Genomic DNA, 23,666 nt, shown 5'->3' on the forward strand with positions numbered 1-23,666 from the left:
CACACACACACACACACACACACACACACACACACACACACACACACACACACACACACACGCACACACACGTACGTTATCTTTCCTGATAAAAAAAAAGTTACCTGCTTTCCTATTCATTTGTATTACAGACTACGTTGTGATGTGATACTAACATAGAATGGATCAAAAAAGTGACTAACATGCTAAGAATGGAATTTTATTGCAATTCTTTCTTGTTCCATGAAGTGCTCCTCATAGCACAATGTGTAGTGCTTACTCCTTATATCAATAGCTTTGTATCCTAGGTTATACTATGTAGTGCTTACTCCTTATATCAATAGCTTTGTCTCCTGTAGAATGATGTACATTGGATTTAAAATGTCATCGGACTTTCATTAACAAAATTTCTAGATATTTGTTAATTTCATATGAAATGAGTATAAGCCATATGAAATCAGTAAAACACAAGTAGCCTTTCCATCCAATTGAAAAAATTTTAAGTGCCGTTATGAAATGAGTATTACCAGAAAGCTTGAAATGAGTATAAGCCATATGAAATTAGTATTACCAGAATGCTTGGACAGTCAACAGTCAAGCAATAAGGATCTAGCATGCCTACCTCTTAGTACCTTCTATAAAACTGAAGAAAACCAAGTCAACCCAACAAACAGTTAAATCATAAATGCTACGTACCTTTGTGCAGCTCCGCTTATACGTAAAATCTTCCTTTTTTTTTTTTACCTTAAATGGATACTAACTAACTTTTCTCTTTACCTTGACCTACACATCAAAAGAGACAACAAATCAACTACCTCTCAGCCTGGAAGATTATGATTGGTCATCAATTGGCTCAAAACCAACAAATTCCTACAGCTAAGAAAACTATTGTGACAATCTTACAACTAGCTCAAATTCATTTACAAAGAAAAGCTGCATACATTCTAGCAGCAACAGTCTTCGACTCTTGGTAACATCCTCAACCCTGGTCACTGGTCAGCAAGGATCCCAGACTCTTGTTTTTTTTTTTTATCAGCAAAAATAGTTATATATCTGAATAGATACAAGTACTAGAGGTACTATGTACATAAGTAGAATACCATACACATGGTTCCTTAGTGAAACTGCTACAGTTTGATTAGGAACCAAAATATGGCTAATAAGTAGAACAACTGCTAGAAATCCAAGAAAAGCTACCCCCTACTAATACAAAAATCCTTGTCGAATTTGACTTGACCATCAATTAAAATGAATGGTGAAATCCTTCTCCATGTTTCTTAAATACGACATATTTTGGTTCATAAATAAAGAAAACCAAGCAACCACAAATATCACAATGTTATAAATATTCTAAGTATCATCCAACATCATTAAAGGGCTAATAAAAACATCTCAATGTAAAACCACAACAAACATCTTATGTACCACACGAGTGAGCAACTAATAAGTAAAACAAAGCATTCACAACGAAAATTCAGCAGAAAGTAAAGAAAATGATTGAACAAATGAACAAGATTTCTCCACATATGCAAACCCTAATCCAAGAACTATTGCAAAGACAAAATTTACCATGAATTGGAATTGGGTAACTCAAAATTGAAGCTCGACATTCCCCTTTCAGCTCCCTTGTCATCTTCAACAACAACAATCCTCCTGGTAGTTGTACTCCCCATACATCATTCTCACCACCACATCATCAATTCCCCTGCACCTCAACAAAACATGAAAACCTTAAAACCCCTAACACAAAACAAACAACAAATTCAACAACAAAGTAGCTGCCTCGGTAAAGTTAAAACCAAACTACTAAGAAATTCTCAGAACTAGTACAACGCAAAACAGAATCAGAAACAAGTATAGAACAAACCAATCCTAGGTTTGAGCTTCTAATTGACAAGTCTTCATGTTTAAGTGACTAAATCTAAAGACTTGAAAATAATCTGATTACCTTGAGACGTCTCCATGCAGAACCTAGCCACCTAATACTATCGATATCTTCATTACCAATTATCGTACCTGCATGTCCAGTTACTCAAACAAAAAGGCAATAGACCTGGTTACAAAAAGTTTCCTTGTAGATACTATAACTACCATGAAAAGCTTTTGTAATTATTTTTTTCCTTAGGGATAGATGCATTTCAAAATAAACCATGCATGACTTAGCCATCTTGTCAGCACTTGCTACCTCAAAACCATCTCTTCTATGGAACTCTTTAACCTGCTCCATTAGTTAAAAACGAAACAAGGATCAACAAATCCTTCATAAAAATGTCTTACAATACATATTATATTAGCAGGTCATTCAAATTCTTAAAGTAGTCCACAGTTTCACCAGTAACCAAAAAAACTGGTCATAATATTAGTCCTAATCATCAACAACCAAAGATAAGAATTATGATAAAAAGTTGAAAGCTGATGTTGAAAAGAAAGAATGATGCTTACCACTGTGTCAGGTAAATTTTTATACTGCGGCAACACCAGTCGCTTGGCAAATTCAGTGTATGAGCATGGAACTGATTCAGTTATACCATCAGAAAATTTGAAAGAAATTGAATCTTCTACAGTTGAGCTTTGCTGGAGAAGACAATCAGGGCTCACTGGAAGTAGAGGAAATATTCAAATCATTCACATGATCCTTGATCACAATGAATTACAACTTGCTATGGTCATCTTCAATTTCAAGATGATTATATCAGCACGTTCATAGTTAATCTAGGTTATAATTTCAGTATACATCTCATAATCAGGAGCATGCAAACAGATTAAACAGCTTTACAGGACTTCTATTTCCAACATAGGAGTGAGGGAAAGAAGATAGATCTGATGAATTTAAAGAAAAATAAATTATGCATAATAACAAATATCTCTAAAACTACAGAGGCAACATGAACACTGCAAGTGATCAATATCAGAATTCAGAAGCTACTAACTGAACACTGCAAGAATGTTGTATCTCCAACCACAGAGGTAGCAAAGAGAGGGGAAAACGAAACACATAGAAAAATCAAAGAGAGAGGAAAAAATAAAGCTTACAAGATGAGAAGGCTAGGGTTCAGTTTGGCCTTCAAGGATGATTACAACATGAACGGCGGCCAAATACGTTTTACCAAAATAATAATCAATAACTATAGTTATGTATGTAAGGGTAATAACTAATTTACCTCTACAACAGGATCCTGGTATGAAGTAGTTCTGTATGTAAATCTTGCACAGACAACCAAAATAATAAAGCATTGACCAACTTGTTATTTACCCCTGAATCATCAGCCCTCCCAAGAAGCCTCGGTCCCAACCGCCTACCTAAACAATCTGGAGAACAAAATAAGTAGTCAATAAATGGTTTAAAACAGGCACAAGGTGAGACATAAAACATGCACTTAAACCAGTATTCATTCCTCAAACTCAATACTAAACTAGCGTTTAGAATTCAGGAACACTTGCCCCAAAACATCACTTACACAAGTTCACTTAAACCACCTGGTCACACTTCAAAATTCAGAAACTAAAACAAAAAGTATGTACACTAGCCAGAGCTACAAAACTTTCACCACAAAAATCACTTACACCAATTACTCTACCACACACAACAACACAACTTTTATTTATCTTACCGGATGACATTAACTACACAGATCAGCAGGCAACTGAAATTCATCAATCTACCAAACACGGATCACTCACGACAAACAACAACAAGAACAATAACAAACAAAGCCTTACTCAGTCAGGCTTACACATTAATTGTACTAAAAATGTAAAACACAAAACATCTATACTCCCTTTTAAGAATCTAAAAATCTAAAAATGATTAAAATGATACTTAAATTAACACCAATGAATCCCTTGACTGGCTACCCTGAATCAGCCACCTCTTGCCCGTTTGAATGTTATATTTTGTCGGGAATTTTAGCGGCTCTCTCTCCTCCATATCATCTGCGAGTAGGTTCTGAATGTTCAGATATGGAAATGAAGAAATAACATAGTACATGGTGCTTTAGGAGATTTGTAAAGTAAAAAAGAAAAAAAAAAAAGAACACATTGAACATTTATTTCCCCTCAATTCCTTATTTATTTTGTCTCTGTATCTATACATTTTAGTCCTTATATCTAAAAAATACTCATTTTAATAGGTTTTGTACCACTCTTGGGCCAAAGATCAAATAAATACCTGGTAGCTTGTTCACTGTAGAAAGTATCTGGCCTTGTTCCAAGTTTCATGAACTTCATATCTACTTATTGTGATCTATCCCCAATGATCAAGAAAAAACCTCTACTTGAAAGCCTGCACAAATTCTGAACACTACAACTTTAATGCTACTACAGATCCCATAAAGTAAAGGTCAGGATACTATCCGGTAGGGTCATTGTTTGGTTTTTTAATCATGTATTGGAGGGTGGTATAAGGTGCCTTGCACTTATGTATAAGTCACCAGCAGTACCTCTGGTGCTGCTGTTTCTTTGATTAATAAAATATACTATATTTTCTGCCTTCCAAAAAAAAAACACTATGCTTAAGTAATTATAGAGGGAGAAAACAGCCCAAGACAGGAATTCACATGATTATGTCATGGTTGTAGTTGTTGCACGATGTTGGAGACCATGCACTCATGGATTATATCATGGTTCTGGTTCATGATTATGCAACACCCCAACATGATAGTAGCACCTTCTATTTCAATAAGCAAACTAAGAACTGGAGGAGAGGGTGAATAAATCACTATATACGAAGGTTGAAGACCAGGACATGAATTCACATGATATCATTCTTCATACTACTATGTATGAGAAAAACCCAAAAAATAAAGAACAGAAAGAAATATGCAAAAAATCCTTACCTCAACTTTCATATAACAATGGTCCTCACAACCTCATTGGTTTGCATATAACTCTGCAAGAACTTCAATTTATAGATGTGGTGTCCTCATCTACAGATGAAATAAAGCAAGAAACAGTAAATTCCAATTTTTGCCTTCATGCACTGAGAAAGAGTATACAACACAGTAACTGTATAGAGAAGTTTACTTGTGCTAGATGTCATGCATTGATGCAAAACAGTAAACTGTATAGAGAAGTACTTATGCTAGATGCCATGCATTGATGCAAATTTGTCTCTACCCTGGTGCCTTTGGAAGTTACTTCCAACTTCAAGCTAAACTAGATGGATGAAGAATACTCTAATTTAGTTACACCAGATTTCAGATCCTTATGCCCACTGTGCCGGTTCCAGACATGTAACAACTAATAAGAAACTGAAGAACTTTAAAATTCAAATACCGATGACTTATAAAGTTACACAACTCATCTGTATTGTTTTGTTCATATTTTGAGCAAGGGAATTGAGAGAAAGGCTATAACAAGAATATTTTTTCACAAATAATTACTAGGATAGACAAAGTAATCTCTTCTTAGACTTTTGATTTATTTTTTCACAAATAATTAAAAGAATCACCCCATCTACAAATATTATAAAAAATTATGAACCTTACCTTAAGTACGCACTATACAAAATGGAGTCACAGTTCACACAGTCAGGAGTCATGAAATTTTGAAAACTTGCCATCTGAAACTGAATTTACTACGCTTTTCAATCACCTAATCCTCTTTAAATCTCTTAGAAATGATTTGGGGAGAGAATTTGTTATCATTCATTTATCAATATTGCAGACTTAAATGACCTCTTCAGCATAAATTTGTGACTTTGTTATGTTGTCTCTAGATGAACGACTTACTATACATTTCAACAATTGAAATTTCTTCTAAACCCATGCTTGAGCCTATCTGAGTCAAACTACACATTTCACTTAATCTAAACAAGTGTTTATTGGTAGAGGGTTTCTTTATGTACATGTTTTATTTGTTCTAATTCAGGCAGATACGACATATTCCAGCTAATGGTGAATCTGTACGCTGAGAGGTTTATTCAGATGCTAAGATTGCTTAGCGACAGGGCGAATGAATTAACAAACATTGAGATCTTAAAGGTATTTCTTTGGAGTTATTATTTATGTATAACATCTTGCATACTTAAAAGTAAGAATGCCATTTTCTTCCTAGACAAAGGTGAGCCAGCCCTAAATTTTCCAACTCTCTAGCATTTGGGAAATTAAGTTACCTGCTTTCCTATTCATCTGTATTACAGACTACGTTGTGATGTGATACTAACATAGAATGGATCAGAAAAGTGACTTACATGCTAAGAATGGAATTTTATTGCAATTCTTTCTTGTTCCATGAAGTGCTCCTCATAGCACAATGTGTAGTGCTTACTCCTAATATCAATAGCTTTGTATCCTAGGTTATACTATGTAGTGCTTACTCCTTATATCAATAGCTTTGTCTCCTGTGGAATGATGTACATTGGATTTAAAATGTCATCGGACTTTCATTAACAAAATTTCTAGATATTTGTTAATTTCATATGAAATGAGTATAAGCCATATGAAATCAGTAAAACACAAGTAGCCTTTCCATCCAACTGAAAAAATTTTAAGTGCCGTTATGAAATGAGTATTACCAGAAAGCTTGAAATAAGTATAAGCCATATCAAATCAGTATTACCAGAATGCTTGGACAGTCAACAGTCAAGCAATAAGGATCTAGCATGCCTACATCTTAGTACCTTCTACAAAACTGAAGAAAACCAAGTCAACCCAACAAACAGTTAAATCATAAATGCTACGTACCTTTGTGCAGCTCCGCTTATACGTAAAATCTTCCTTTTTTTTTTTACCTTAAAAGGATACTAACTAACAACATTTCTCTTTACCTTGACCTACACATCAAAAGAGACAACAAATCAACTACCTCTCAGCCTGGAAGATTATGATTGGTCATCAATTGGCTCAAAACCAACAAATTCCTATAGCTAAGAAAACTATTGTGACAATCTTACAACTAGCTCAAATTCATTTACAAAGAAAAGCTGCATACATTCTAGCAGCAACGGTCTTCGACTCTTGGTAACATCCTCAACCCTGGGTACTGGTCAGCAAGGATCCCAGACTCTTGCAACATCCTCAACCCTGTTCATAAATACAACAATGTTATAAATATTCTAGATGGAGGTCCTGGTGGGTGGCTCTTACATGGTCTGTATGGCAGCTGAGGAACAAGATTATATTTTCAAGTGGGACTTTCAACGGAAACAAACTAATGGAGGACTCCCTATTTTTACTTTGGACGTGGCTCAGAAACTATGAGAAAGATTTTATATCTCATTACAATCAGTGGTCATCTAACCTTAGAGAGGCTTTCATTTTTAGACAAGGGTAGCAGTCATAGTGTATTGATAGTTGTATAACCAAGCTGTCTAGTTTGGTTCCCAGCAAGACTGCTGTCAACTGTCTAGTCTGGCTTGGGAACCATTTATCTGGATTTTATTGTAATCACAGTACCTCTGTATATATATATATATATATATATATATATATATATATATATATATATTTTTTTTTTTTTTTATTTTTTTTTCTTTTTTTGCTGACAAAAAAAAAAAAAATTCTAAGTATCACCCTTTTAGTATTTTATTCTTATTCATAAATAAAGAAAACCAAGCAACCACAAATATCACAATGTTATAAATATTCTTTGTATCATCCAACATCATTAAAGGGCTAATAAAAACATCTCAATGTAAAACCACAACAAACATCTTATGTACCACACGAGTGAGCAACTAATAAGTAAAACAAAGCATTCACAACGAAAATTCAGCAGAAAGTAAAGAAAATGATTGAACAAATAAACAAGATTTCTCCACATATGCTAACCCTAATCCAAGAACTATTGCAAAGACAAAATTTACCATGAATTGGAATTGGGTAACTCAGAATTGAAGCTCGGCATTCCTCTTTCAGGACATAGTTCTCCTCGGAATTGGGTAACTCAGAATTGCCGATCAAGAAGCAGGAATAGTTCTCCTCCAGGACAATAATTAGTAATCAAACAAACGTGAGTTTTGGTCTGCAGGTTTGAAATATTTAACAAATTTAGTAAATTAAATAGTAAAGGAGCCACGTGAAAATCCTTGCTACTCTTTAGCTTCAGAATTAAATGTAATAGGAAATAAAGGCAATAGTCCAGCTCAAGACAATATAATTTGTGAAATCATTATCTATAAAACAAGGATATCTATGATAAAAAGGTTGTGATGTGACATATTGGAACTCTGTCATCGCTAAAGAGATCCTAATGTTCCTACCAGTTATTCTAATTGATCAATACTAATCATTCTGTTACTTATTTTAAAGTAGTATTCGAGTTACAAACCTGGAAGGAAGCATATAGATAATGCAGGTAGAAAAGGGTGGTTCAACTTGTCAAGAATTTCGCTGCATAGCCGTGGACAATTTGAGATCAGAATTCCCTGCACACATCCAAAAGATTTGATTGTATCCCGCAGCTTGCTTCCAATGTCAATCATGAAACAAAAAATGTTATTGTCACCATAAAATCGTACAGAAAAATACTAAATTATCAAAAAATGGTTATGTTAAATACCACCATAAAGCATGGAAGAGCAAGAATCCTAGAGAATTTGATATTGGTGTTATACGTAGGAAAAAATCATGAAATTAGAAAATTAAATATAATAAGGAAATGAATTTGCAATTCCTTCTTACTCACTGTCATGACATTGTCCCATGTAAAAAATTATATAACCTCATTGAAAACCTGGTCCTTGAGATCAATGACAAAAAGTAAAAGAGCTAGGGGAGGGGGCAAAGAATGAGTTAAATTATTTTTTTTTACCAAAACCTGATGCATTCACAGAGGAACTTTGAAAGCAATTAAAATTATAGATTTTGCAAGCTTGTCGAATGAGGTGACAATGAAAATACCTAGTGTTACTACCTGATATACAGTTTTTGCTGCTCGTTTTATTGTCAATTCCAACTGCATCAATGCATCTTTAACAAGCATACCACGAACCAGAGCAGCAACCAAGTTGACCTTCTTTGGACTCTAAAATACCATAGAAAACAAGGTATGTAAAAAGTGCAACTAGTCATATATTAATCAGATCCTTCTTAAACCATAAATTAAGACATTTTCCACAGCAAACCAGGGAAGGCATTTCAATGGCTAAAAAATTAGATGCCAACTTTTCTGCAAAATAACATGTTGGTTAAAACACAGAAGTTTCTTAGCAAGTAGCTAGGCAGTGGCACCACATAAATGTAACAAAACATTGTAATTTTTCAATATTTATGTTATTGCTAAGCTGAACATACTTGTGATGATACTTATGTTCACTTTAGCATGCATACTAGAAATGTGATTAGCAAGTTAAAATTAAATAAAATAAATGCTCTATCAAGATAACACCAAAAGTTAACATCTATTATTCCAAGTGACAAGATTAGTTCCAAGTGACAAATGCCTATGCTTTTTCTTGTTGTATATTTCAGTACATCTAGTACTGAATTTTATTTATAATATATTATGATTTTTGCCGTGCAAAAGAAAAAAAGATTAGTTTCATTTAAATAAGGTATTAAGTTTGAGCTTTGTTAATAGAAAAATTAGGCACTAGGAAAGTTTTATCCCCTTAAATGGGTCCACCTAACTTGAGTTGGATTAGTTAGAGCTCCTTGTGATTTCACATATCAAAGAGTCACAAACAGGAAATAAGATAAAATAAAATAAATTAAAATTTAGTGCAGTGTTATAGGAAACTTTGGTTGTCATGTTTGATATACAAAATGCTATAGGTTTTCTTTGCTGCACTTGTCAACACTTAAAATTAGAATTTTTTCAAACATAATACATTCAATGTATAACTTTTCAGGTTTATCAAGCATGCCCTTAATGTAAGAAAACCAACTTGAAAACCAAAAGCAATCAATCACGATCAGTGATAAGGCATCTCAAACATGTTTTATTGCCTTTAATACCGCTTGAACTTTTACTTGCTTAGTAACAACTTTCTGCTTCTGGTCTTCACCTTTTGAACTACCCAATAATGAAACTGGGACTAAAGGTGACAAAACAGGTGTTTCCTCAGATGAATTTGCCCAACATGGCAACACTTTGAACAAAAGAGGTATCCATGCTTCATAGCTATTCTACAAAAGATTAGCAATCAAACAATGTAAAATTAAAAATATAACTACATCAGATTTGATCATGCAAGAATCACTACTATTGATTCCATTCAATCCCTCAGTCCAAGCAAAAGCCTTCTCCATAAAAGGAACTTCGAATTTTCAAATAAATTTATCAATGGTGAACTTTTCTCAATTAGGAAAATGAGTTAAGACATGAAAGAATCCAAATTAGAGAAACCACTAGAAAGGTCCAGAATCCAAATTCTCCTAACTGTGACAAATGAAAGATTGACATATTCTAGGAGAGATTGTAAGCCTTGAGCTTTGCTATGATTAAGATATCAAAAGTGAGATTCCCAGGAAATACAGTCACCCTGAAGAAAACACAAAAGGAAGACTGGTTATGTATACTGAAATTTCATCCTTCTGTAATTACACTTTCTGTTTCTTTGTTTTATGTTTACAGAAGGCTGAAATGAGATGTCTTTTACCCAAAACTTTGCTGGATAATGGATAGTTTCCAATAGGCACCCAAAACAGTGGAGAAAATAACAAGGGCAAAGTTGACAAAGTTTGCAACTATAGTTGGGGTGGTCAAACAAAGATGCCATCTTATGTAAACAAACTGGTGTTCCCTGAGATATGCATGACTACTTTGAGGACCATAGTCATGCAAGAAGATGAGCTTTTCAAGTTTTCCTGAATGCTGGAAGAGGTTTGGTTTCTATGCAACATTTTATTTTTCATATTTCCCTTGGAATGTCAGAAAATTAGCTCCTTCACAGTCTAAACGATTTAAGTATTTTTCTGTCCACCCAAATCCTCAAATAATGAAAGGGAGTAAATAATGAGGGGATGGATGATAGCCCCTTCACTTCCCCTTCCCCACCAAACATTGAACCAAACAAGCTATTCTTTAAAAGACCTCTCCTCTCCAGCCAAATACTATGGTAAGGTGCAACACAAAGGCTAATCCAATACAGACAAAAAAACAGGCAGCCAAAAAGTTGTAGACACAAAGGCTCCCCACCCCCCAACTTCATCAATTATATCATTACATTATTAACATCCCTAATCTTTAGCCTTTTTGTGTTGCAATTCAGACTTGTTAGCATCACAATCTGAAATACAAGGCCAAGCAAATCAAAACATGATAAATATTATGCAAAAAGAATTGAACATACCCTGCAAACGTGCATTCCAGGAGAAGAAAGTAACAGTCATGACAGGTCCATAAAGTGTCTGACCCATGTCCATAAAGTAACAATCATGGCAGGTGCATATAATAAAATTTTACACTTTCCTAAAGTTCCATTGGCTGAAAAGTATTTTTCTTTGTTCTACTATTAATGCATAGCATTTTGATCTGGTCATGCTCAAAATTAGAGTATCATAACTGCTGTAATTTAAAAACAGAAATACTAACGGATCTAGTTCAGTTGGTTGAGCAATGTGCGTGACTTGTTGTATACCCCCTCCTGTATCTGAGTTCAATTCCTATGGATCAAAAAAAAAAAAAAACAGAACTTTATGTTCTCAATGCCATGTATAGTTTACTCTGGAGTTTGGACAGTGTCAAGACACACATTTAGCATTTAGGACTTATAATAATTCATTGGCATCTTAGAAGCCAGTTCTTATGCCTGATAAGTTTTCATTCTGCTGCAGGATCAAGTAATTGGAATACTAGACTGGGAATTGTCTACCCTTGGTAACCAAATGTGTGATGTTGCATATAGCTGTATGGTATGTACTATATTGTCATTTTTCTGCATCAAGACTTTTTGGCAAATAAAGATGTGTTATAATAATGCATTCCACTTACAGTGTGCTTGGTTGGACGGAAATGGAGGAGGATAGAAAACAATCATTCCTTCTTTTCAAATTTCAAAAAGAGAGTAGAAAATTAAGTGAAGGATCTATCAATAATAAGTGAATTAATTTATGTTAGGGCACCACTCACAATGACTGGCTGGCCTGCTCTCAACAATGCCCAAGTCTAACTAACTAGTTCCAACTCATCATTACTCACTAACTCCTGCTAACCAGCTTCCTGATCTGTCTATTTCCTGACCAACTCTTATGTTGTCTACTCCATGACTCAACCATGTGTCCTAACATGGCCCTTTCTTGGAGCTACAGCCTTGTCCTTAAGGATCAAAGAAGGAAACTGGCTACATCGCACAAATTCATCCTCCCACATTGTGATTAATTTTCCCTTCCTCTTTTCCAGCCTTTGTTGAATCTTGTCTCTCCTAAATAACTTGTCTGCTGACCATTACCATTACATATTCTGGCCCCACTTCATCCTCCCACATTGTGATTAATTTTCCCTTCCTCTTTCCCACATTGAGGAAGGCACAATTTAATTATGAATTTTTTTTTTTGGAAGGCAGAAAATATATAGTATTAATATAAACATATCAGTACCAGAGGTACGGATGAAAGATGAACAAATACAAGACACCTATGGTGCCGCCCTCCAAAAAAGAGAAGAACCCAACCAAGACCCCACACCACAGAAGATACAGGAAACCCAACCCAACTCAACCAAAAGACTCCGAAAGATTGGTAGACCAGTGGTTAAAAAGAGTGTTGAAATCTTTCTCTCTAGCTTTTAACCAAGACCAAGCTAGAAATAAAGCATCATCCATCACTTTGGATGAGCACTATATGGCAGCATAGGAATTTAATTATGAATATTATAATGCATATTTAGTGATTAACATAAATGAATTTTGAATGTGCAGTGAACGTATCCTTTTTCATTAGCATAATAGACACTCTTAAAAAAAACCATTATACAATTCAAAACTACAACATAATAAGAACAAACAACATTATGCTCCCTTTGTTCTAATTTTTATACCACCATACGGAATACTGGTACAAAAGCTGAGGAACAAGGGGCAGTTAACAGAGAACACAAACCAGAGGTCCAAATACAGAAGCCAGGGGTGCAGATAAAAGGAAAATCAAAGATGGCCAGGGGTACACCATAAGACTATGTATAAGAAAGAAAGGGAGAAAGGAAGCTGACCTGGAATGAAGAATTGCTAGATGGTTGATGGTCCTGCCTTAGGGAGACAAGCTTACCCATAAATTGTTAGCCAATAATTCCTTAGATATACCTTTGCACAAAATGTCAAATTATGTTACCAAGGAATTAGTATAAATAAAGCAATTGTAAGGCACAATGGAGATATGAAAACTTAAGCTTACCTTCCACTCTTACCTTGTCTGGAGGTGCTGGCCTCGAATCCAATTTTTCTTTTCGATTTTCTGTATCAAATACACAGCATCAGTAGTATACAATAATACCCTAGGGTATATATATTCAAAACTAGAAGTCTAAAATCGTCGACGACAACACAAAATAGGATTTGAACCAAGGTCATTAAGTTTTCTAAAATATTAAAAGCCACTGCACATTTTGACTTGCCTCAAAATAAGTGGCACAAAATCTTGACTTGCCTCCACAACCTGCACATTTTGTTAGTCACCTAAAGAGATCAAAAATATTATTTGTATCTTAACAAACTTGAATAATTTATTCCTCTTCCAAATCAAGACATTCAGTCCCCCTATTTTTAGAATATCCTAGATGATCTCTTAAGAATCATTCTTCTTTTTATATTTTTTTATGATTTGTTCCCTTATTTAATTAGGATCTTTGTAATTATAGGCACGTTTGATTAGAATGTGATTTATAGGCATATCAAATCATGTATATAAGAATAAAATCTCCTATAATTATATTTATTGCAATCATACTGTATAAAGCAGACTTTGTTGTGTAGTTAAGACACAGTTCCAACGTCTGTTGTATTTGTTTTTCTGTCTTTCAACAACAGTTTTTCATGAGAGGAATAAGCATATAAATTGTCATTTTATCAGAGAGAAGGTTCAACAAAATCTTATATCTACCTCCCACATAAGGGCAAGTGACCAACTAACAGATCTGTTCACAAAGGTTGTGACCGGAAAACACTGTTATTTCATTTGTAACAAGCTAGGCATGATTAATATTTATGCTCAAACTTGGGATTTGGGAACAATGTTAAAGAGTTATTATGGATTGAGTTAGAATTAGACTATTGAAAGTATATGGGCTTGGCCCAAATATAGTTTGCACTGCATTGTATTTAAATCTTAAAATATTAGCATATAATACAAAAAAAATACAACAATAACGAAAATAGCCTTTTGAGCATTAACATTTAACCAGACCCAAGGAAAAGAAAATGCAAAAGACAAATATCAACTAAAGAAACATGTCAAACAAATATTGGCATTCAGGGAAGTAACAACTAGTTGCAAGTAAAACTTACATATTCTTAGGAAAGAAATGAGCTTGTACCCTTGGAATAGATCTATCTTCTACCAAATTGAGTTTTTTGAGGGCAGCTCTAGTGCATTTGGATTTCCATGTGTCAATCGTAGACCAGACATGACACATAACCCACACCGTAGGAAATAACATCAAGCATAAATACAGGAGGGAGTAGATGTTTTTATTTTTTCAGAACCCAAGAAGAAGATAAGGATCCTCTAGATTATAGGAAACAAAGAGAAAGGCCCAACCAAACCATAATGAAAGATTCCCTTTTTTCATTCACAAAGGTGTAAAAACTGATACAAAAAAGAATTGACCATTTAACTTTAAATATTCCAAATTACATGAAAAATGATAGAAGCAGGGAATGATGGTAAATAAAACAACAAAACAGAAAAGATATCAAAAAGGCATGTCAGACACCTGGTCTAGAGAATCTTGAAGCGAATAATGGGCTTCTTATAAGGTAAAATTGTTATACTTCAGAGTGTAAGAGAATCACTCATTACAAGACATAACATTTAGAGTTTGGTTCTAATGATTGAATGGGCTTCTTATAAGGTAAAATTGTTATACTTCAGAGTGTAAGAGAATCACTCATTACAAGACATAACATTTAGAGTTTGGTTCTAATGATTGGATATTTTTAGCCAGATCAGACTTGACCTACATTAGAGTTCAGTAGTAGTTAGTAGATTAGGTTGCAGTCCCTACAGGAAAAATATATATCAGCCCATATTAACCATAAACAGTAATAAATTCTTCTTACAAATTTAAAAAAGAATACACATTGAAACCATATTTCTCCAAAATATAGTGTTGGAATTTTGTTGGGTACACTTGAATGCATGAAAGTGTTTCATTTTTAAGTATATTGAATACATGAACACTGTATAAAAAAAAATAAAAAAATACACGAACACAATATAACAAAATATAAAACCAACGTGCATTAAGTTTTATTTTGATATACTGTCAAATGTAAAAAAAAATTGTAAATTAATTTAATATTGAGTTAATTAATTGGCATGTGCATTGTTTGTGCAAGAAAATTATATTATCAATCAACTAGAAATATTTATCATATAACTTTAATAATAATTATCATGAATATCAATAAGTTTATCACACATATGACAGTTTGTGATTAAATAATAGTGTAAAAGTTTTTTACACTTTCAATCAACTAACTAGAAATGATGACATATAAAAAATTATTAAATTAATTATTATAAAAGTTAACAGACTTATTATATATGATAATTTATAATTAAATAAAAGTGTAAAAAGTTTTTATAAAATTTCAGTGCATAAATTATTTACTATGTATTATTTATTCTAAAAAATTATTTTAGATACGATTTTTAAATAATTATTATAAAAATCAATACTCTTATCATAATCGATAATTTATGATCAGATTATTATCATAGTTAGTGAATTTGAATTAAACTCTAAAAGCAAATACAATTCAAACCTTGAGGGGAATTAAACTCTAAGAGAAAACTACAAATCAAGTTGATGGAAATAAAAGTAAAAACTAAGTGCAAAAAAAGAGCCAGCAAAGCAACCAATTGAACTCCAATAATGCATGTATTAGCAACAGCATACAGAATGACAACAAACCAAGTCACAGGAATGAAATTAATAAATCATCACACATTCAAAATAAAATAAAGGCTAAAATACACTATTGGTCCCCTATAATGCTCAATCCGCAATTTTGGTCCCCCTATTTTTCAAAATCAGCGATTTTGGTTCTTCTGTTAGTTGACCGTTAATTGATTATCCATGGTCAAACATTGAGTGAAAAATAAAAGTATCTAGGAGACCAAAATTGCAGATTGAGCATTATAGGGGGACCAAAAATGTATTTTACCCTAAAATAAATTCATGAAAATAATGAAACATACAGCAGGAAGAAGGTTGGAAACTGCAGTGCCTGATGATGTAATGGCTACTGCTGGAATGTGAGATCCTCTTCCATATCCAACAGCATGATATGCAAGTGAACGCTCATCGAAGCATGAAATACATGTGATTAATTTGTGACTTGCAGCAGAAACAGCAACAGGGGAAGGTCTAGATCAGGAGCAATACACAAATACTAAACAAAAGAATAAATCAGAATCATGCATTAATATTGGTGCATATGTAATATTTATCAGATCATCTCACCATCAAACCAAGTCTTGTGCATTCTTCAACAATAAGCGATCCCCAAACAGTGTTAATATTGGCACTTTCTTTCAGGGAGTTTGGTAATTCATTGGCATGATCCAACTGATAATACAAGAGACAAACATAACAAGGACAAACTTCAGACAAATACAACAGATAAACATAACAACTAGAAATAACCTGGCAAATGAATAATTTTCTTCTTTTTTCTATGGTACATGAATTAAATTTCCCAAAATCTAAGGTGTTCGGCAACCATCAAAGCTAGATATCTAGGTGAAATAGAGCTTATTTTTAGATCTAGACCATTTGGTTATTTAAATTTTAAAAATCTTGTTCATCTTATAATTGATTTTGAGATAGAATTTGTTCTTAAAAAGCTCAACTCTAAGTTGGCTTTCTTCTAGTCTAAAATTTTCCAAACTTCCATTCCCTTTTATTCTTCCTCTCTCACAGAGTCATTGCAGAATAAGATAAAGGCGTAAAGACCTATACATCCAAAAGTCAATCATCCTGCAAAAAAAAAAAATATTATAAATTGAATTTGAATTAGTTTTTTTGTTAGAGCTGTAATAAAAAGAGTAAAAACAATTCATAAACTTTACCTAATGTAACATGAATAGAGTTCAAACGTGCTGTCTTCGTTCTTTTAATAAAATGTTGAATTTCAGTACAAGGTAAGTGGGCAGTGTACTGTCTGTGATTCAAGACCAAAGGGATCTTGTGTGCAGTGTTATAAAACTCAGACTGGACCAGCCAGTCCAACCGGTTAAACCGGAACCCGGGCATAGCACCGGTTCGGGTCACATATCAAATCGGATATGCATCTAACCCGGTGCCATGTAATCAACCCAACACTGAACCAATAAGAACTGGGAAACTCGGTCTAGTCGGATACACTCAATTTCCCAGTTGTACTCTCTCACTTTGCAAATTATAAAACATATTTATTTGAAAAATTAATGAATATTTTGGACTGGTAATTGCACTATAATGCTATTCCCAGCCTTTGTTTAAAGAACGAACACAGTTGCAATTGCATGGCATCTATTGTCATATTAATGAAAAGCTCATTACCACATAATAAAATAAGCAAAGAAACATTTTTTTTATTTTCTAAATAACTATTTATTAGCAGCTTGATCCTTCACCCAATCCTTTATGACATGCATATTTACTGAAATTTTTATCAGAATAAAATAAGGGAATGGGAGAATGTCATTGTTATAAGGGTGCAAAGCTCCAAATATTAAAATTTAAAAATATAAAAAATTTTAACCTAAAGGTGAAAATATTTGTTATAAAAGACTCAGGTTGATAAGGAGTACTCAGACAGATTACTGAATCATTTTACTAATTTACCTGCTTTAAAGGACAACAATGGACATACCTAAACACTCTGAAATGCTTCTTCAGATATTCCTGCAACTTAGGGACATCCTGTCTCCAAAAAATATCCCAGAGAGCACCATCTGAAGCACCCCCCCCCCCCAAACAACAAATCACCTTGATTTATTTTTACTTTGTCAACCTCTAGGAGCTCTGATCCATATGAAATGCCATCCTCATTAGCAATGGCAACCTCATTACTACCAGACGGTTGATGAAACTGATCAACTTCTTTCCCATCACATAATCCACCTTCTTGTTCCATGACTTCAACACTACTTTGCCTGTCCAAAGCATTTATTGTAGAAGATGAATTATTAAGCATGTCAACATTAGTTTCTCCATCCTGATCATCACCAAGTAGCTCCCTTTTCTCTTGCTCGAGATGCTTTTGCTTCAACTTCTCAATGACAGTAAGTTGATCAGAATCCAGTTTCACTTCTGCAATATGAGTCAACACATTTACCTAAAACAGCCAAATTATTAAAAAAAAAATGCTTCATTTCCTTCATTGATAAGCATGCACTCAGGGCCACATACAGCAAAATATACAAAACACTAACAAATGTTTGATCAGGAAAATCTATGCAACTGACATAAGTATATATACGCAAATTAAAGCCTTCTCTAAGCCAAAGGCATCATTCATTTCAAGTCCTTAAACATACTAATGTGATGATTCTACTATCATAACAAGAGTAGTTTTTCTAATTATCAGTCAATCATTATAACAACCAGGGAAATAACTCGTCAAATATAGAATCAAATGAGAGTTTATGAATTGAAGACAATGCACAGAACTTAAAAACTGACATGGAACTGAAGCCACAAACTACTCATAAGAAACAGAACAGAGAAATGCAATGGCTTATCAAAGACAACACTTTATACATCCTACAAACTATACACCATCCAATATGAAATCTATTTAAAAAGTTCAAATAATTTAGAAGAAATCCTTGAAAATAACAGCCCAGGAAAGAAATAAGCAAATAGAGCATACTGCATCAGACATATCACAATGGAGCTTAGTCACTGAATCACCACGTCCAAGCTCCTGAGGAAATCCATAAGCAATATATGTTTTTGGCCCCAGGTCTGGCTTTAGAGAACCATTAGGCAACTTCACAGCAAGGTTAAGAGAACCTTTGTGAGGATCAGTATATTCCTTGAAGGGTAAGGAAGATATGAACTCAGCACAATGACGAGGCAATTGTTCCTCAAATAAATTAGAAGGAGGCCAATCTTTTAATTTCAATATCTGTGGCCAAGCAAGCCAATCCCTACGACCATTTGTATAGCCAGTAAAAAGTTGGTGGATATTAATTTCCCCCTGCATTTCACCGATACCTCAAAAGAGAAATGCAGAAATCAGCAGCAACTGAATAAACAAGTCCAGTAAAAGCAGTAAAGAATTACTAAATCAGTAAAATAAAGCAGATATGATTTACTCTAGTCTGATTACTAAACAGAAAAACAGAATGAGTACAAATCGAAAATAACATTTTCAACAATCTAAAAAAACTAAAAAGTACATTTTACCCAACATCAGCTAGATGCTGCAAGTCTAAGAACTAGACAAACATACCAAAGGATGCAAGGGCAACAAGAAAGGTCTGGGCAGGCAAAGCAAAAACAGCAAAATGGGGCAGGGACAAGAAACAGCCAAACATTGAGATAAAATTTTCTAAGATGATAAGATAAGGAGCAAAACCTAGGACTAAGAAGATGAATATGATGATGATGGTAGCAGGATAAATTGATCACACTAGCCATATTTCTTGAGAATGATGGAGAGACAGCATAAAGCATGAAACAAGGGCTTAAAATTTGAGACTAATATAAAAACTACACTCAGAAAAATGATTTCTAATTATCACCCTAATGTGCGTTTTGTTTACCAACATTCCACCTTAGGCCGGTATCTCTTTATGACCCAGATAGCAGAACATCTACAAACTGTTTCTTAAAGTGGAACCATCCACCAAAAAATTGTAATTTTTCAGTACTTCATAAAATATTTCAAGGACATTCTGTTCTGATGACTCTATGGAATTCAATAACTGACAATATTAAATGCACTGAAATAACTCTCAAGTCTCAATCCAGAAAAGGTGGAGTTACTGAATTCAGGAAACATGTAGGAAATTCAACAACATAAAAATTGCTAATATTAAATAATTCTCCAAATGCCATAACTGCAGTGGTTCCAGTTAAAATAAGTACCAACATTAAACAATTAAACATAATCTTCATGAGAATGAAGGTGAAGAATGAAATTTGTGTAAAAAGCTCTCCATGGTCAATAAAGTTAAAGATTGGGAAATTAAGCAAACCTCAGTCCAATCTAAGCAATCAATTGTTTTCTTCGCCAAATGTTGGCCATGCTTGGTATTAGTTACATGACGTAATGCACGCCACATGACAAGCGATTCCCAGCTTAAACCAGATGTACATTCAAGCACATTGCTGACAATGACAAGCTCCCCCTTTTCCCAATGCCACTGAAAATGCCTTAAATCCTTGTACTGAAGATCTACAGCTTTTGGATAGAATAAATAGTTGTCAGTCAAATCTTCTCAAGAAGCAGCCTTCCTCATATTACTATAGCTAACATCTGTGTTTCTATCAAGCTTCAAACATGAACAGAAGTTGTCTGCAGTCTTAACTACATTTTGAAGCTTGTATGCTTGCACTAGTTCTTTTGCTTTACACACTAACTCAGACAAAATGTTGACCCAATACGCTTCTCAGTTCAAGAAAACCATGGTTACATTCATCATTGACTTTTGGACAAGGAATTCAGGGAAGTAACAACTAGTTGCAAGTAAAACTTACATATTCTTAGGAAAGAAATGAGCTTGTACCCTTGGAATAGATCTATCTTCTACCAAATTGAGTTTTTTGAGGGCAGCTCTAGTGCATTTGGATTTACATGTGTCAATCGTATACCAGACATGACACATAACCCACACCGTAGGAAATAACATCAAGCATAAATACAGGAGGGAGTTGATGTTTTTATTTTTTCAGAACCCAAGAAGAAGATACGGATCCTCTAGATTATAGGAAACAAAGAGAAAGGCCCAACCAAACCGTAATGAAAGATTCCCTTTTTTTATTCACAAAGGTGTAAAAGATACAAAAAAGAATTGACCATTTAACGTTAAATATTCCAAATTACATGAAAAATGATAGAAGCAGGGAATGATGGTAAATAAAACAACAAAAACAGAAAAGATATCAAAAAGGCATGTCAGGCACCTGGTCTAGAGAATCTTGAAGCGAATAATGGGCTTCTTGAAAAGTAGAGAAGGAAAATTCATCCCATGCAAGGGTCATTGACAGAATGGAAACACTTTCCAGCTCATCTAACTCAATCTGGGAGCGGCTAAAGAATTAGTATTTAAAGTTATTAAAGTAATGGCAATAAGATTGTTGAACCTTTACCTGAGGTATGAAAAACCAAAAAGAACCTTTCTTTCTGGTGACTCACATTATCATCCAAATTGACATAGAGTGATTTAGAGTCGGCGTCGTTCTTGGAAACATAAATGAGAGGAAAGACCGAGGAGGAGTGGGGTTGGGAGCAAAACAAAGTGAAGGTCTTAGGACTGGGAGGGAGCGCCACCTGAAACCTAAGGAATCCAGCTGGGAAGAAGGGGAAGGAGAATTCAAGATTTGGAGAGCCTCCTTCAGTTTCTCAAGTCCCTCCTCCAATGCTAACGGATATAAAACCAAACTCTCACTCCCTATATATAAAAGAAAACCGTCAAAGGACATTATATTATTGATATTCTAACGGATATAAAACCAAACTCTCATTCTCTATATATAAAAAAACCCCTACATAATTATAAGATTGAACATTATATTATTGATATTGGTAAGAATAGAAGATTATTACATTTACCTTTTACTCACTATCTATATATATAAAAAAAAGAAAACTATCAACATAATTATAAAATTGAACATCTTATATAGTATTGACATTAGGTAAAAATAGGAGAAAAAGAGTCTATTTATGGGTTTTTTTTATCAATTACGGGTAAAAAAAAATTTCAATTTTCCAATCGGAAATATATTTTAAAAAATTATCCTAAACGGGGTAAGTCGAAAAAGGTGTTAGGACTTCTAACGTAGTAACACCTGTTACGACTTGTTATTTTTTTAATTGAAGTCGTAAAAATATGTACGATTTCAGTGCAAATGTTATTTTTTTACGATTTTAAAGTCATTTTTTTAAAACGAAAGTCATATTTTGTTTTACAACTTTAAAAATCTGTAAAACTATTTTTTTTTCTTTTTGTTAAATTTTTTAAATGCTTTTTTACTATTTGTAAACATGTTTTTGTTATGTTAACCTATTTTTTTTCTTTTCGTAAATCTGTTTTTTCTTTTAAATTTAATATTTTTATGGTTTTATTTTTATTTTAAATAAAAAATTTAAAAAATATATTTAAATATATAATAAATAATATTAAGTTGATTTTATTAGTATATTTTTTGTGATTTTATTTGATATGTTATTATTTTATTTTAATGTTTTATTATTTAAAACATGTTATATATATATTTTTAATATAGGTTACTTTAAATGTTTTTTATTTAAAGTTTAAATAATCTATCAATAAAAATTAAAAATAACATAATTAATACATTAATATAATACACACAATACAAATAAAACGCATAATTGCTTGGTTCACCATGTTCATCAAAATCATGTTGTTGCTCATCATCACTGAAGTCGCTAACATTATCTCTTATTATGGGTTCTTTAGTAGTCATGTTGTTGCTCGTCAAATCATAGTTTTTTTTATTTTGTACTTCTATTTTGAGGTGATTTTTCACGAAATTGGTGCACGATATAATTTTTTTTAGATTCTATGACGTTCAAACCATAGAAAAAGCGAGTCACAAATATCATTAATGTGTTCGACATAATTTTTAAAAAAAAGCAAAACATGGGTACTTAACCATTGATGCAAGGGTTCAAATTATAGTTTTTTATTTATTTTGAGGTGTTATTCCATGGAACTGCTGCACGATATAATTTTTTTTGAATTCTTTGACGTTCAAACCATATAAAAAGTGAGTAACAAATATCATTAATGTGTTCGACATAATTTTTAAAAAAATACAGAACATGGGTACTTAACCATCGTTGCAAGAGTTCAAATCATAGTTTTCTTGATTTTGTGCTTCTATTTTGAGGTGTTACTCCATGGAACTGGTGCACGATATAATTTTTTTTAGATTTTTTGACGTTCAAACCATAGAAAAATCGAGTCACAAATATCATTAATGTGTTCAACATAATTTAAAAAAAATGCATAACATGGGTACTTAACCATAGTTGCAAGGGTTCAAATCATTGTTTTTTTTTTTTATTTTGTGCTTCTATTTTGCGGTGTTATTCCATGGAACTGGTGCATGATATAATTTTTTTTTGGATTCTATGAGGTTCAAATCATAGAAAAGGAAGCTCACCAATATCATTAATGTATTCGACATAATTTTAAAAAAATATAGAATATATGTACTTAACCATAGTTACAAGGGTTCAAATCATAGTTTTTTTGATTTTGTGCTTCTATTTTGAGCTGTTATTCCATGGAACTGCTGCACGATATAATTTTTCTTGCTTTCTTTGACGTTCAAACCATAGAAAAATCGAGTCACAAATATCATTATTGTGTTCGACATAATTTTAAAAAAATGCAGAA

General features: G+C 33.2%; 1 protein-coding gene and 1 long non-coding RNA gene across 7 annotated transcripts; both read right to left on the bottom strand.

Annotated features, from left to right (window-relative positions):
- Positions 1-84: 84 nt before the first annotated feature.
- Positions 85-13,315, bottom strand: LOC114382556. Of its 3 annotated transcripts, XR_003660263.1 has the most exons (14): positions 13,251-13,315; positions 13,069-13,159; positions 8,833-8,943; positions 8,248-8,344; positions 7,784-7,941; positions 6,910-7,001; positions 6,746-6,751; positions 6,538-6,609; positions 4,815-6,319; positions 4,148-4,272; positions 2,422-3,912; positions 1,928-2,197; positions 1,549-1,719; positions 85-762 (listed from the first exon to the last, which is right to left on the bottom strand). It is a non-coding gene; the product is annotated as an uncharacterized LOC114382556 (long non-coding RNA). The 3 variants fall into 3 exon arrangements; XR_003660262.1 differs by having other exon boundaries at positions 4,815-6,751; positions 13,264-13,312; XR_003660264.1 differs by lacking the exons at positions 13,069-13,159; positions 13,251-13,315 and adding an exon at positions 9,855-10,447 and having other exon boundaries at positions 4,815-6,751.
- Positions 13,316-13,517: 202 nt separating this feature from the next.
- LOC114382555 (lysine-specific demethylase JMJ25-like) lies at positions 13,518-21,607 on the bottom strand. 4 transcript variants are annotated; one of them, XR_003660259.1, is made up of 7 exons: positions 21,385-21,607; positions 21,199-21,315; positions 20,271-20,476; positions 18,938-19,267; positions 17,936-18,400; positions 16,278-17,058; positions 13,518-15,030 (listed from the first exon to the last, which is right to left on the bottom strand). XR_003660259.1 is itself a non-coding variant. In XM_028342061.1 (6 exons), exons 3-5 carry the CDS (start codon positions 20,355-20,357, stop codon positions 17,975-17,977), a joined length of 843 nt encoding a protein of 280 aa, XP_028197862.1. In that variant the 5' UTR covers positions 20,358-20,476; positions 21,199-21,315; positions 21,385-21,607; the 3' UTR covers positions 15,939-17,058; positions 17,936-17,974. The 4 variants fall into 4 exon arrangements, 1 of the variants encoding a protein (XP_028197862.1); XM_028342061.1 differs by lacking the exon at positions 13,518-15,030 and having other exon boundaries at positions 15,939-17,058; XR_003660260.1 differs by lacking the exons at positions 21,199-21,315; positions 21,385-21,607 and having other exon boundaries at positions 18,938-19,284; positions 20,271-20,378.
- Between the last annotated feature and the right edge of the window lie 2,059 nt (positions 21,608-23,666).

The sequence above is a fragment of the Glycine soja genome, chromosome 13, assembly GCF_004193775.1.
Source record: "Glycine soja cultivar W05 chromosome 13, ASM419377v2, whole genome shotgun sequence".
In the NCBI taxonomy this organism is placed as follows: domain Eukaryota; kingdom Viridiplantae; phylum Streptophyta; class Magnoliopsida; order Fabales; family Fabaceae; genus Glycine; species Glycine soja.